The sequence below is a fragment of the Ixodes scapularis genome, unplaced genomic scaffold (assembly GCF_016920785.2).
Source record: "Ixodes scapularis isolate PalLabHiFi unplaced genomic scaffold, ASM1692078v2 PGA_scaffold3__209_contigs__length_174095766, whole genome shotgun sequence".
Taxonomy (NCBI): Eukaryota; Metazoa; Arthropoda; class Arachnida; order Ixodida; family Ixodidae; genus Ixodes; species Ixodes scapularis.
The window spans coordinates 12,789,443-12,805,808 of NW_024609868.1; the positions used below are offsets into that span (position 1 = coordinate 12,789,443).

At 41.4% G+C, this 16,366-nt stretch overlaps 1 protein-coding gene across 1 annotated transcript; it reads right to left on the bottom strand.

Annotated features, from left to right (window-relative positions):
• Nucleotides 1-300: 300 nt before the first annotated feature.
• LOC115332264 (cytochrome P450 4V2) lies at nt 301-15,920 on the bottom strand. Its single transcript, XM_042292568.1, has 6 exons — nt 15,786-15,920; nt 7,105-7,257; nt 5,029-5,202; nt 4,860-4,926; nt 3,597-3,770; nt 301-470 (listed from the first exon to the last, which is right to left on the bottom strand). The coding sequence occupies exons 1-6, from the start codon at nt 15,918-15,920 to the stop codon at nt 301-303; spliced, it is 873 nt and encodes a 290-aa protein (XP_042148502.1).
• Nucleotides 15,921-16,366: the final 446 nt, after the last annotated feature.

Genomic DNA, 16,366 nt, shown 5'->3' on the forward strand with positions numbered 1-16,366 from the left:
TGAAACACACTTAACATGTACTTCAAGGTTTATTTTCACATTTTATTTGTTATTATTTACATTAAGTGCGATCAGGTACTTACTGAAAGATAACGTCCGGAAATCGCCGAACACATAACCTTACACTGGGAACTACACCGCACATATTCGACGTACACGCAAAGTGTCTGCATTTGAAAAGTGGCCTTCCACGAATGCTTGGAAAAGAACACTGTTATTTTTCTATTCTTATATGATGAATTGGAAAATGAAGAAGATTGCATGTTTGACGAAAATCAGACTGTTGTGTCCGTCTTCTCTTCACAAAGTTCGGTTCCTTCGAGTGAGCTTCACATCCAGATTCAGAGATGGCCTCAGAACAATTCCTATCTCCAGCTGGAGTTCACTCTCCGGGAGTTTCGATTCAATTTTAAAGCGCCTCATCACCTGGGCGACCAGCACCTTGGCCTTTAGCACCGCAAACCGCTGACCTGTAAACAAAATAAAATGCGCGTAAGCTTCATTTTACATTGTTACATACACTGAAAAGATACGCAAATTGTATTTTGATTGCTTGATATACTAACTCTGAATTCTTTAATGAACGAAGTTGAAAATAGTAAATATTAAAAGTACCTCCGTAAATAGATTCAATGCAAACGAGGTTTCACTGTCCTGTTTTGTCTTTTAACACTTATGCATTTTCAGATTAATGCAGGTTAAAAAACAATTCAAATATTATAATTTAGAAAATGATGGAATTCATGGCAAGCATACCCGGCAAACGAGATTATTCCGATTAAATAAATCGCTGCTTCAACATATTTAGTGGAGTTAGACAAAGTGACTGTCTAATTGATCCTGATATATTGTTTTTTCTTGTAAAAGTGTAAATATTTTTTTGTTACAGGTCCCCCTTCTTGTTTTTCTTTATGGTTATAATCTCGTTTAGTTACTTGTTCTCTAGAACTTCTCTGACCAAATCAAGCAAAAGACGGAGGCAAGAAAGCCTAGTCATTCACTCACGCGGGGTGATGAGTAGTAGGAAAATAAAGAAGTTTCTCCATTTCAACTATCTGGCAGAGCAACACAGCCTTCAAAATCCTGAGAAATGGAAACTGAAAAAGCTCTACCCTACGAAGATGACCGCGTCACAATGTTAAAGGACCCGCAAGCACTGTCGCATATTGACGATCACAATGTAAAGTGAGATACCGTCTTCAGCTTACTAATTTAAAGATGTAATGTATTCAGTTTTAATTTAATCTTAGTATTCTTACCTATGAAAACCACAATTGTCATCTCTACTCATTTATACATAAGAAAATGCAATCTGGACTATTTATGTTTTAAAATTTCTCATTTGATAGCTAGTGGCGCCTTCTCCAATGAGACGCATCGTTCCAGACATTCGATACCAAAGACAATTGCATTCACACTTTCCACTTTGCAATGGATGTACCGCTTTTTTAGGATATGTCTGGCCCACTGTGGCTGTCGTTTGAGTTCAACATCTAGAGTTCTTTTTCGTTTAGATCGGAGCTCTTCGTCATTTACTGGATATTCAGAAAAGTTCGAAAGAAAATGAACTTTTCGTTGTTAGATATTTACAGCAAGTTATATCTAGAATTTCACAATTACCACAAAAAAAAAACTAACAAGGTATGTACCAGTGTTGTTCCCGTTACCGAAAAAAAGTAACGAAATAGCGTTACTCGTTAGTTTGGTATAAATTATTGCGTTAGGTTAAGTTACGTAACTACGTTCTTTTTTACAAACGTAACGATAGACCGTTACCGTTACTTTTCAAAAATAACGAACGTTACTTTTACGTTACTTTTACGTTACGCTACCGTGGGTCTTTCATATTGCAGCGCACTGTAGTACATATGTTTGGCAGCATGCGAACGGGGACTGCTGGAACACAACCAGCAAACCAACACCCCTCACCTTTACGCCGGTTTTAGTAACAGTCCGGTTCATACTATTACCAGAGACTGATTTACTTCACTATGTGGAACAGGACACCGGTTACCAGCCCACTGGTTATAATCACTTGCTGCCTATTACCAGCAGTAACTCTTAGTTTTTTTGCGAAAAGAAAAAAAAAAGGTTTCGTGTTTGTTAGTTTTCTCTCCAGGTTTGAAACTTTTTAGTTTTTCTTATTATGACCTTAGGGGTCAAGGGTCCAAGCGAAAGATTCTTCTGGGTACAAAAGTGGGTCAAGAACTTCCAGGCAGCGAGAGGGAGAGCGAGGGTAAAGCATTCCACAAAGGGTGTTTCGTTTTTTTTTTTCGTTGTTTTTGTAGCTAGAAACGAGCAAATCGCTTCGCCACTAGTCGCCACTAGTTGTCTCCACCCCCCCCCCCCCCTTCCCGCTGTCCACCTCTGTTGCACAAAGCAGAGGCGGAAGAGGAGGGAGGGAGAGGGGGGGGTGGCTGTAACGCAGTCGTTCGTTCAAACCTCGTGGGCAATGACACTATGAAAAAAAAAAAAAAAAGGAGGACGAACGGGATTAGCTTGTTGCCGAAGGTTTTTTTCGCCTTCGAGAATCGAGATAGTGTCGGCTTTTAACGGATGTCTTTCTTGATCCGAACGGTGTTTTTATGTTTACTGGGACGGATGCTGGTTCCCTGCAGCGATAAGCTTGTCAGGATTTTGAGATGGATGGTTGAATAAATGAACTGATAAGTGGAAAACCCACCGTTTTAGGAAATCGAAGGTTCAGAAATCTTAGCAGCAAGATACGGCATTGCCTGGGGATTGCGTGCTCGAGCGCAAATAGTTGCCCCTCGAGCAGAGAAGCTAGATCCTCCATTGAGCTTACTGACTTGAATTTAGTTCCCCTAACGTCTCCAGTTTTATGCACAAGATTGCTATTCTAAAGGTTAGATCAGTCGTCGTGGCCTTTTCCCAAATACCTAATGTATTTCACCCGTTTTGGTCAAAAGTAACGAGTAACGTAATTTGATAGCCGATACCGTAAAAAAGTAACGAAAGTACTTTACTCGTTAGTAATTCAGATAACTAACGAGTACGTTACTGCGTTAACGAAAAATGTAACGCGTTACAAGTAACGTCTTTACAAGTAACACGTTACCTCCAACACTGGTATGTACCGTAGGTTCACAAAAAGTACCGACACTCTAAAAATAATGTCTGAATTCATTTGCCTGCAGAAGACGGAAATAGACAATCACGAGGAATAGGAAAATAATCAAACCAATTACGAAGTTTAGGATAGGGTTAGATTTGATAATGTGATATGCGCAGGGACTAGCAGAAAGTGAAACATGCTCGTTTTCTAATCGTATCTCACTCACAACGATTATTCATTGTTCGCAGTGAGTGGCCGTTAAATATGCTCTCCAGGAAAATTAACTTATATAGATTTTACTGAGTGTCGTTACCGATTTGCAGTTGCTTGCAACAAAATATTTAACAAACTGAGTATGATATTGAGAAACTCCTAGGTGCAACGTTGTACCGAAAATGTTATGGCAGGTGGCACGTGTGAAAACGATTTCAGACACAGAGGCCATAAAACGTGCGATATCAATTCAAATATATCTGAGTTGGAAAAGAGTGTAGAGGATGATAACCGCATCACAACTCACCGATACAGTTCCTCTGCCCTCCGAAGAAAGGAATGAAGGCATATTGATGTCTTCCATTGTTTTCCTGGAATCTTTCAGGAACGAAGGTGTTCGGCTCATCGTAGAACTTCTGGTGTCTTTGCAGGAAGTAGATCAGCGTCACTACTACTGTTCCCTTTGGAATAAGCTGTTCACCTGTTAACACAACGTAGAATCCTTATGCGCTCTTTATTTCTGGAGTATAATGATTACATACATATGTCATCACACATATTAGGGTGGAAGGTACTAGTATGCTGCTTGGAAGGCGTCTCCGACCGTTGTGATTACTGCCTCCAAAAAAAAAAATGGTCTCTCGATTTCAACCCAGTAACGTCATAGGAGTGTCATGCTGTCGCCGGTCGCGATCCTGGCGGTGTCCCTCTAGCAGTGGTAGATGTGGCAGACGTCTGTTCTGCTGCAGGTCGCTCCTCATTGTGACAGTCCACAGAAGCTTCGGTAGCTACAAGTTGGGACGCCGCGACGACAGCGGCAATCGCGTTGGCTCGGTATTTTTGCTAGCACTTTTACGATCAGTCGCCAGGATCGCGACATCCAACAGGATGACTCTCCGGCTTCTGTGACGTCATTTGTTGCCACTACAGTACCTTTTACGATATATGGGCGAGATGGGACGCTAAACACACCAGTGGGAGACACGCGCCAGGTACCATAGTAGCAGATTATAAACGATGGGTTACTGAGGTGCCCCCAGTCACTGACATGATGAGAAACACATGGCAGGACTTATAATGTTCACGCTTCTTGCTTAGGGATTCGTTCTAAAGCCCTCTAATTGGCTAATGCCGAGTTGGATTTGCACCAGAGCCATTATGAAATGCTTTGCACTCGGCATGCCAGCTTTCCGTTAGCTGTCACTGATTATTCGGAGCGCAAGTTTGTCTGCTTTTTTTTGCCGGGGTTGGGGTGACGTCAGAACGCCGAGCTCTCATTGGTTCTGGTTGAAGCACAGTAAGTAGACCTCAAAGCAAGCTGTCTTGATGTGTACCCACTATCCTTCCACCATCAGAGCTCGGTGTTCTAAAGTCACCGTAACCCCTGCAAAAATATTAGACGAACTTGCGCTCCGCGTAGTCAGTGACAGTTTACGAAAAGCAGACATGCCGAGTTCCAAGCGTCTCATAATGGCTCCGGTGCGAATCCGAGTTCGGCATTAGCCAATAAAACCAATAAAAACGGACAAACTTGCGCTCCGTATAGGCTCCACATTTACTTGACACTTGCCTATTTTCATGTCCTCGTCAATGTGCCGCGCCACCACCGGAACAGAGGGATAAAGCCGCAACGTTTCCTATAAAGCATCCAGATGAGTAACAGATTAAGCGATTGAAACTCTTCCAAATCTGGATGTGTAGCTGCTTATCAGGTGATTCGAAGTTCATCGATGTATTACCTTAATCACGCAGTCCAAGTACGGCAGATCCCTGAGGTCATCCAAAGTTACTGGACGGTCAACATCATCTCCAAAAACCCTATCTAGTTCTTCGTGTAACTTTTTTTGGACCTCCAAATGATTTCCGAGAAGGTACAAGCAAAACGCCGCCGACGTAGCGGTTGTATCAAATCCCTGCATTGAAGAGCAAAACGTTGTGGACTAGTCAGCAGTCCATTCGGTAAAGGTATAAAGCGCGCATATACAGTAAGTAAAATAATATGCACTGATGTATTTCTGCTCCAAACACAATTGATTTATTTGTCTATTCCGTTTAAAATAGTATTTGCACCAGTAGTAACTAATGGAAGACGAAATATTAAGGTCAGGATTTCTAGGTCAGCGTTCCAATAAAACAGGTTACAAATTATAAGGCTGGTGAGACCTTAAAGGGGGCAATTAAGTCATTTTTGAAAAAAAGTCGTTTTTGATCTTATATTGTTTAAAATGTGTTAGTTCCCACTTATACGAAGACCTATATTACAAAACCTCATACTCATCTCAGGGCAATAGAAAAACATGTGGATTCTTTTTTCTTGCGGACTACATTGTGTAGACCACTGAAAGCGCTAGAATACGCGCAGATTCCGAATGACTTTATTATAACTTGTTTCGTAGAGAGTTTGCTAGGTTCACATTAAAATAAGACTTCTCTTTTTCTCCGCGGGCGAAGCCATTACTTGCAACTCGCCGACATGCGCCCTTCGTCAACCACTTCACTCGGAAGAAAATTCTTTTCGAAAAAGAGCGTGTCGCAATTTTGAACACGCTTTTGACAAGAAAATAAGCTACGCACGATTGTGATTTCGGGTTTTGTTGGGGCGCTTAGAGCGTCTAAATTGAGTTGTCGCCACAAAAGAACGATCTCAGAATCGACTTTAGTGCCCATTTAAGTACAAGACGGCGCACTAAAGATTAACGAAAACAATATCACTCCCTATCAAGGCTATACCTAGAAAAGCTCGAAATATTTTAAACGCTGGATGAACGAGTTATGATGTGCTTATGGAAGAACCCATTATTTCTGATCTGTAGAGGCTAGCTGGGCGAGAGGAGGCTGAGAGGGCAAGGTCTGAAGTTAGACCTGTTATCCTGTCTCACAACCTCAAAAAGGTGGCAAATAAGTTTCGCATTCCTGTAGTTTTTTCTGCCCCAAACAAGCTTTCTAAGCTTTGCCAAAGAATAAATAATGCAGGTGTGTCAGGTGATGCGGAAGGGGCGTGCTGAAAGTATCATGCCACCAAGTTTCGACAATGTGCCTTAGGGGTCACTTATGAGGTTCCCCTGCTTTGCGGTAGAGTTTATGTTGGCCAGACGGGGAGGAACATTAGTGATAGAATCAGAGAACACTCAGCCGCCACCAGGAAATCCCCTTCTGGCCACTTGGCTGTACATTGTGATAGATGTGAGTGTCAGGCTGAGTTTAATAATACCAAGATTATGGGAAAATTCAAATCCAAATTGGAACGTGAGATACACGAGGCATTTATGATAAGGGCCCATGGCACGAATGTGTGTATTAGTGCTCCTTCTGTTGCCTTATCCGATAAGGAGCGGGTTTTTATTGGTCACTCGACAGTGACGGCAGGCTTTTCATGGGGTTAATGAAAGCCCATCATCTTTGCGCATGTAGGGTTTTATTCTTCTTTCATGTGTTTTCTTCAGTAAAATTCAGTTGCAAGTTACGCCTCGTCCTGTCTGCTTCTTTCTTTGTCCATGTTTTTAGGCGTATTTTCCGCCATGCCTAAGTGCTGCGTTTACAAGCATTAATGTAATTCAATTGTTCATGGTTCAAAGAACTTGAAACTTATTTTTTGTCACAATCCACCCACACACACACACACACCTAAATATTCAACTGCTAAACAGACCCTTTCACTTTATAGTCGAATGGTCTGTTTCTCAGGCCCCTTGATGTATTAGCCATAAAGATAGCAGATCATGCAAAGCTAAAGGAGGGGAGACAATAATCTAAGAATTTAATGAGTCACGCTAATCAAGCTGAACCATGGTGTATAGATGATATTGGAAACTCACAGCACCGAGTATTGTGATGGTTTCGTCCAGGATTTCACTCTCAGTAAGCGTTTCGTCTTGCATGTGCATTTGAAGAAGAATATCCAGGAAGGATCTCGTGGAGTTTCTCACGTGGTTCTTGTCCATCAGTTCTTCTTTGCGCGCCGTAATTATCTTGGTTTCAACGCAAAAATGAAATGTAAAAACAAGTACACCCGGTTAATAATGCAATTAAATGCAAAGCTGCAGGCGAGCTGGACAAAAACGACGAATATAATCCCTGGAGAAGGGGAACAAGAGGGACAAAAGACAAACACAAATCTCCAAACACAGCTAGGTGACTGTTGCGTGACTGAAACATACCGCCTGTCCCTGGTATCGAACCGGGGACCTCTCCATTTCTAGTGGAGCGCTCTACAAAACTGAGCTAACCAGGGGTTAGACGTCAGTAGAGGTAGAGCAAACAGGTTTTATCAGCTGCCACCAGATAACACCAACAAGGGTGAAAGCTTGCATTTTAAGGTTATGATAATGATGCAATTAAATGCAAAGGTGCTAGTGAGCTGGACAACAAAAGACAAAAATAATTTCTGGAGAAAAGGAACAAGATGGACATATACTAGACGTACACCCTGATTCTTCTATCTATGGTTATAAGACTTGTTTGAACTGACCTGGTCCAAAACAATTGAGGTTTGATATTCGGCTAGGTAATTAACATTGCAACTTCCATTGGTATTTACAGGTACAAGAGCTGCACACCAGGTACAAAATAGTCTACGTCCAGTGTATGTCCAGGCAGCACCTGCAAACACGACAAGTAATAAAAAAAGGCTTATATAATAATTTTTTTTAAGGATACCTCGATCAGCTTAAACTCTTTAGTTATAGGGATGGAAAAGATTCAGTTGCTTTAAACAGTAAGACAGGGGTGGCCAGGCTGGTCCGGCCTAAGAGCTGCAAACAAAACCACAAAGCTTCCAAAAGCCGCGAGTTGGGGGGGGGGGGGGGGGGTGCAAACTTTTGTCCAGAGTAATAAACGAAACTGGAACTACTTTCCATCTATCCGAGTCAAAAGCAGTCCCACTGTGCGTAAGGTAGAAGTAGCAGAAGACTACCAAACCGCAACCTGTCTTCTGATTTAAGACGCATTCTATTTCTCTTTTTGGGACAGTGCTCGTGTGACCGGGAGGGAGGCGGGGGAGGGGGGTGGGGGAAGGGGGAGGGAGCCGCGAGCCGCACTTAAACACGCGAAGAGGGGCATGCGGCTCGCGAGCCGTAGTTTGGCCACCCCTGCACTAATATATCAATATACCACAGCAAGTATTTATAATCGGGAGCGTGGCTGTTAAAATGTAAAATTGTTTAAGCAGAAGTTCTGACTTTTTGATAAGCCCTTAAGAAAACCAGTAGAAGTTTATATTTCCCATTATGTCTTTTTTATATGATTTGTCTGTCCGTTTTCTTTCTTTCTTTTCTAGTTAGCCAGTCTGTTGCAAGGGTGTTACATAGCAAAGTCCTGAGTAGTCATCAACAAAGAAAATGGAAGGAAAGAGTTCACGAAAGATACAAAACGTACCTGGCGACAATAGTCTCTTAATATCCGTGATACTCTATGGTGATTCTTGCCCTCGCTGCTGAATTCGTAGATGAAGTCCCACCAGTAAGCGACGTTACAAATACGGGAAATAAATCCGTCGCAGAAACTGGGAAAAAAATGTCATGACATGTGGCATTCCTGACAGCATCAGTGGGCCTCGTGATTTTATAATGATTGCCAGTCTACGAGAGAACCGACATATTCATATATTTATTAACAGAAAGAAAAATTTACAACTTCTTTCCTTTGTTTTTTTTTTGGGGGGGGGGGGAGGGAAGGGGCTTGCGGTGTATTCAATTACATTGTTTGTTAGAAGAGATAATACATAATGCGTTCATACGCTTCTTGTTACTGAACACGCATTACACAAAAAAGGGTAAACGCAGTAGATCCTTTACTTTAACTTAACTTGTTTATGGAATCTGAACAAGCCGTCAATGCCCCACTACCATCCAGTTGACAAAATAATTATCTTCCGTGAAACATAAGCTCACTTTAAAAAGTCGTCGGTAGGAATGAGCTCATCAGACGGCATATACGGTTATTTTACTTATTCAAATGTAAAATGACGGAAAGTCACTACATTAGCTAAACAAAAAGAAAAAAAGGCATGCGTCCAATTATACGCATAGATGTACATGTAGTGAATTTGAAATCGAAAAATTGGAAGGTGCTGCTACTACTTACGTTTGCATTCGTTTTATGTGCCCTTTACTTTCAAACTCCTCGTCTTCTATGTCAGAGATTCCAAACACCGTTTCTGATTAACAAGAAAACAAGTCGGTTAAATTTTTACCGTCCCTTATGCATACTCAATGGTGCACATATGATACATTCATCCGCGTATATAAAACATTATTGTGAATTAAGGTATTTGTGTCATTAAATATTACGAAGCACTACTATGCATTCTTTAGTTGAGATACGGTAAGTTAAAACTCTAAAAGGAACATCAGATTAATAGTGGAATATTCACTTATGAAAAAATATCAGACCCAACACCATAGGGACCTTTCTCGCGATAATCTAATTGAAGTATTCCGGAAAGGCTACCTCTGTAAGTCTGAATTCTTATAATATGGTCGCAGAATGTAGAGAAAATACAGAGAGTGATTTCTTTGCTTGCACTGAGAGTAAAAAGTACACCTCACGCAAACAAACACTGCCCATGGGTTGGTTTAGTTGGTTGGTAATCCTCGTTTTATATACGGCCCTCCAATTCACCGTATTTAATCTCTCAAGGTTGCTTAATAGCTTTAATTTATTTAACATAGATGAAACTACTTTATCATAAAAAATGTATCCTTTATTTTTACGTAAGAAATTATGCTTATGCAATATATTTTTCCTTTTGAATATGCTGCTCTCCTATAGGATGATGTATAATGTCTTGTGCCCCGCAATAAATGTTGTATTTATGTTCTGTGTATGTGTTGCCGCTGTAGCTGGTCCTTTTAGCTTGCTTGTACCTCCCCAACTGTACCTACACCTTTGTCTCAGCCTTTCTCTTTATTGTTAAGTTTATTAACATTCACGCGTTTTATGGCTCCAATTTAAGTGTTAATAACAGAAAACATGTTTGATTGAAAAGGTTAACCGAACTGAGTAATGCTAGTTGGGTACATCGTGCTGAAGAAAGAGGAAAGTGGATAGAAAAAAAAGTGTACTCAGAGGGAATAAAACAAAAATTAACAGAACATTTAATAAATATATAAATAAAAAGGTCACTCAGATAATGAAAATAATAAAAAATTGTTTTAACAAAATGCGTCTTAAGATGATTAACAGAAAACAAACTTTGTCGACGAGCAACATCGATCAAACTGGAAACGCGCCCTTCAGCACGCAGCCACCCGGTCTCTAACACGCTTCACGCGGCCGACTCTGTGTTGTGTATAAAATGGCCGACGCGTATCTTCTGGCGACCGCATTCGCACTGCAGCGACCACGCGCCTATACGCGATCAATCATATTGTCATATAGATCAGTGGCTATAATCTAGAAGGCCTATAAAACGTTTATTGCATAATATTCCGAAAGAATGAACCAGAGGAACGTCTGTATGATCTACGATTGAATATCGTGATAAAAACTACAGTAATGATTTTGGCTCTGAGGCGTTTGACTTGTGCCGACCAAGCAAGAGATTGGTCGGTACTACTCCTAAGCATTATTATTTTCTAGCGTGAGGATTTAAGACAGCTGAGAGGTTTCAATTCGACATCGTTAAAAGTAAAAATTAATTCAATGAGCTAGCAACATATTGCTCTCAAATTGTTTTTCTAGAATGCGTGAAAAAGCGTTTTACCCATCAGGACACCAAATGTTGCGGCCCTCACCGGGGCCATAATATTGAAGTACCCCGACGCAGAATCATTAATCACTTCAAGTTTTCTTGTGAAACGTTCCAGTCTTCGACTCATAATGGGAACATAAGAGTCCAGGTTGCGAGCATGGAAGGCTGGATTGATGGTTTTTCTTCTTGGTCTCCATACATTCTTTTCGCTGGAGTCAGAACAAGAAAGCAGCAACATGCGCTTAATTCTTTCTATCAGATAATGTCCCTCAAACAGAATCCGGCATTTACTCCCGATGGCACATAAAGTACCGTACTTACCAGTCCAATTCAACATAAGTATGAAGTCTATAATGATATATATATATATATAGAGAGAGAGAGAGAGTGAGAAAGTAACTGACATGGGCGAAAACAGGCACTTGCGAGTAAAAAAATTCAAACCAGAAATTGACGTTGGTTTGAAATTTGTTTAAAAAAAGCCGTTAACGTTAATCTTATGCGGTTTGTGCAGATGAGTTATATGCCAGGTTGACATAATATAGAGGGCTAATCGTAACGATCCGTCGGATAATTAATTAAAATTCGCTAATTAACTTTCAAATAAATAAAAAATAGACATATTGTATCAATTATAAACTTGCTGAAGGTTATCTAAAACCACTAAATGACAAATTTTCAGAAAGACTTTGAGCGCGTTAGAAGCGTAGTAGTGCACTGAAGTTACCACTCGTGGAGCAGGTACAAGGCTTGCGGTTACAGAACTTCATGATAATGAAATCATCCGCGTTACGCAACCTCTAGCCTTCTACCTGCAACAACAACTTTTACTTAATTAATCACCAAGCTGTGACGGTATTTCGCCCCTCGAATGTCCGCCGAGTTTAAGACGCATATAGTGGGGACGACATTCACGTAGCAGTAAAGCCACCTTTTTTTTAAATGTGTTCCGCATAAAAAACATCACCCTCTCTCTTTCTTTTTCTCTCTCTCTCTCTCTGTCTCTCTCTCTCTCTCTCTCTCTCTATATATATATATATATATATATTGTTGCGGGAGTCTCAGCTCATGGGCTAAACGGGCAACCCAGCATTCAATCCCCCGTTCTCCACTCGACCTTTTCTTCCTTTTCCTTGTCCGCTACAATATATATATATATATATATCCTTCCAAAAAAGTATATCTGGCCAGATCTGAAGATTTCAGATAGGGCACATATCAAAAGTTGGCCAGATATAACCTGATTTGATTTATCTGCGAGATATAGTCTGACATCCCTGGACCGGTATGGAAATTCCAGATCTGGCCAGGCATGTCACAACAAGCACACACGCCTGAAATAAGCACTTTATATTTTTTATTGTCTACAATAGACCATTTGCTAAATCCCTCACGTGCCCCGACCCGAATTCGAGGAATCGTGTAATGGTGTTCCTTCAGCTCCCTAGTGATCGGCAGTTGCAACCAATTCCATGGTTACAAAGATATGAGCGTAATTTGTAGTCACCCTGAACAAGCGTCCTATAGAGCGCAAGGCCCTGTCATATCACTTTTAAAATTTCTCGTCAATGCCAGCGTTTACGATACTGTGCATGCGATCCACCTTTCAGCCTGACGGAGCCGCAGAAATCTCTTACAATATGATCATTGTTGCAATTGTTGTTTTAGCAGAAATTGCTTAAAAAGCCGAAAAATCACAATAACAAAAACCAGGATTTAGCAGTCAACGGGGCTGTTTCTAGCATTTTTAGCGTTTCTAACTTAATATAAGCGTGTTTGAAGCTGTACAAGGATGCCTGCAGCTCATTCAGGTGATATGACAGTTCCCATAATTCCTCGAATACGGGTCTGTGCGCTTGGGGGATTTAGCAAAGGATCGAATGTTAACACTTCAAAATAATTAGGCTACAATGAAATCCTCGTGAAAAGTAAAATAATCATAAACTCTGTTTGTCAAAACTGAATTTTGGAATGATTTGTCCTAATATTCAGCTCTTGAACAATGAGTCATTTGCAGTTTGCTAACAGTGCACTTTTTATAACTTGGTTTTTTTAACTTTTCTATATATTGAAAAACGGCCGACATAAAAGGATGTATACACACCAGATAACGAAGTATATGCCTAAGATAAGGCTGTGTATATTCCAGATAAGGCTTTATATTCGTCAGACAAGGGTGTAGGTTTGCCAGATAAGGCTGTATATAGGCCGTATGTAATCATTAAATGTTTGACATGGCCAGAAATGCCCCAGATATGAGTATTCTATACGGGTATATATATATATATATATATATATATATATACATATCTGTGTGTGTGTGTGTGTGCATATAGGATCTTCTGGAAGGCACACGCCGCCACATGGAACGTGGTACGACGCTTTCTGGCACGTCCTGGGTGCTCGTTGAGCTTAAGAGTTCCCTTCACTGTGCGTGTCGTCAGGTGTACATATATTATTTCTTGTATATGAGCTTTAGAAACATGACATCGAATGGCGTCAGTTTACCGCGCATTAATTCTATCTCACTGGAGGTATACTGGAAGAGTTTATTACCTGACTATCAAACCCGTCCCCATTGCAGGCTCCATGAAGTGGTAAATGAATGGCTTGTTGACGTTGTTGCTGCTTTTCACCAGAGCCTGGAGGTTTAAAACGATACAATGTTTATTCAGAAAAAAATAGTAATATTGCGTTTCTGAAAGTCTTGACAAAATTCATATCAAGAGCGCACAACCGTGGCTTTCAATAACATTAAGCCATTCTCAACATTTTTTTTTTGTAATGTGGGTTATGTTCAAATAACTGCTTCTTAACTTTTTATGTCACAGAATTATTATTCATGGGGGTCTATATATCCCTGACCACGGTCAAGGTCCAGTAGTTCGTGGTACTACTTAGGAGCGTTTGCTTCATTATTTTTTTTTTCAAATAAAACTTTGTTGTGCACGTAACTATAAATAGTGTTTCTTCATTCTATTAAAGACAGAGGTCAACTCCCCATTTAATGAGCCAAAATAAAAAAAATTGTTGCATGGTCACTTTAAGAACTACTGCTATGGTTTCAACGCTAGCTAGGGTGTCCAACATACCCAGGATCTATCTAGAATTGGCGGTATAAATCGGCGCTTACACTTAGCATACTAAACGTTTTGTCAAAAGTGTATTGCAGAGGTCAGTTTTGTCATGCGAAATTACAAAGCGTAGCTTCCTTTCTGTAAAACGATTGGGCCAAACAACTTGCCATGGTCAACGGCGACACAGGCGACTGAGTTGAGTGACGGGCGCGTTTTGCGCACGTATTGATAGGTGGCGTCGAGAATAGCGTCGGAAGGTGTAGCCGACAAGCGAAAGAAAGCATACGACATGCTCACGAAATTTGTCCTCAACAAGAGCGCTGTCGGCGCCGTCGTTGTGCAACCGCGTTTTCTTTTATTTTTTTAACTTCAAGTTTTGCTGTCATTGTCCTCGTTTATTTTTTAACCAAAGGTACACTACAAAAATATATTTTTTTTAATAGGCCACGGTCGTTCCGAACAGTCTTGATAGTATTGATAAGGAGGTAGCGCCATCTACCAATACGTGCGCCAAACGGGCCTCGCCACTCGACTCGGTCGTCTGCGTCGCTGTCCGCCGTTGACTTCGGCAAGTTCTCTGGCTCTATTTTTTACAAAAAGGGAGCTACGCTTCGTAATTTTACATTATAAAACCGGCCTCTGAAATACACCTTCGACAAAAAGTTTAGATTTCTACGTGCATGCGCTGATTTTTACGGCCGATTTTAGATTGACCCTGGTTTTCTCAGACACCCTCAGATACACTTTTTATTTTACTAAAATAAAAGTTTTTTGTTTTTTTTTACAGTAGATGTGTGCATTTTGAGAGAGCCTCTGTTCTGTAGAGTATCCTCGCTATTTATTTGCCTGGTTAATTGACTTCTCCTAAATATTGCCGCGTGTCATGCAACCCCTTCGTCTGGCAAGTGTTTCAAATTTAGTACTGGGATTACTGGAGAAACAAGAAAAGTGCAGAGCGCGTTTTTCAAACTTCCGGTTTTTAGCCCTCGCTCCCTGCCTTACTCCGTGGTTCGGCTGCGCGCGCACAGTCGAGGTCCCTGAGACGCCGAAGAGTATCGTGCACCTCGAGACACTCCCAGACACCTCGAGACACTCGAGGCGCCGAACCATAGCCTCCTATATGCTGAAAAAGCCTGGCAGATCGCCACGAGAAGCGGCCGCCGCAATGAAAAAGGAGGAGAGGAAGACAACGGATGAGAGGAGAGCCACGTGACTGGCGCCTCGCTGCGGTGAGACGCCGAAACAAACTTCTCCCGAGCGAACAAGTGTGTTTCGGGTCCTCGCCGCTGCAAAAGCTGCGCGCTGACGTCCGGGTTCCTAGAGAAATGGCCCTTTGGTGCCCTGCTCTACCAGATCCTCACTCTCCAAATCTGCGACCGGGCACTCTATGGCTCCGTCGTCGAACTGTCAGGCTTTGTGAGTAAAGAGGAGGCTATGGCCGAACTGAAGCTCCTTCCTGCCGTTCGTTACCTTGTGAGTAACTATAGAAGTTTCCATTGTAGGCAGCTCCTTCAAGGGCCAGTATCGCTAACTCAAAAATACACCTGAAATGTTATTTAGAAAATTGCGTATATGTCTGCCGTAATAGTGATTGGTGATTAAACTTCTGCGCTACAGCTGGTCCACACAATGTCACTGCGTGGTTAATATTTTTATTGTTGAGCTCGATCACGACTGGGGTAGTTTTAACCTTATTGCTATTAAACTTGCGTTGAATATTATTACTTACCTCGACTGCTGCCGGTGTTACCGTTACGACTATAGCCTGGGGCCCATTGAAGAAAACCACCAGGTCATTTTCTCTGTACGTCGCCGTAGACGCCTTCAGAAAATTGAAGAATCCTGAAAGCATAAGCAGGGACATCCTATTGAAACTATAATAAATTTCAAGACTGACGTATAGGTTCTAGGTATTCTTGAAATTTTTCTAGAGAATACCATACCAATCCACGTAACGCCAATTTCTGAATTCTTTAGCTACCTCTAGTTTATCAGATACCCTTGTCCTGCAATAGAGTATACATCGGCCAGACAGGCCGATCTATAAATGATAGGATAACAGAACACGCGCTCTTGGTGAGGTCATCGCCCTCGGACAATCTCGCTATTCATTTCATTGCGACTGATCTGGGTGCGAATCGATGTTAGAAGGCACTGTCATCCGGGGAGTTATAGACAGCAAGCAACCAAAGAAATTGCCGAGGCGTACCACATATCTCAACGCGGAAATGACGTGTGCGTAAGCGTGCCCTCGATCTCCCCGTTTGATAAAAAACGCGTTCTTGGGGGCACGTGTATGACAGTCAGAGT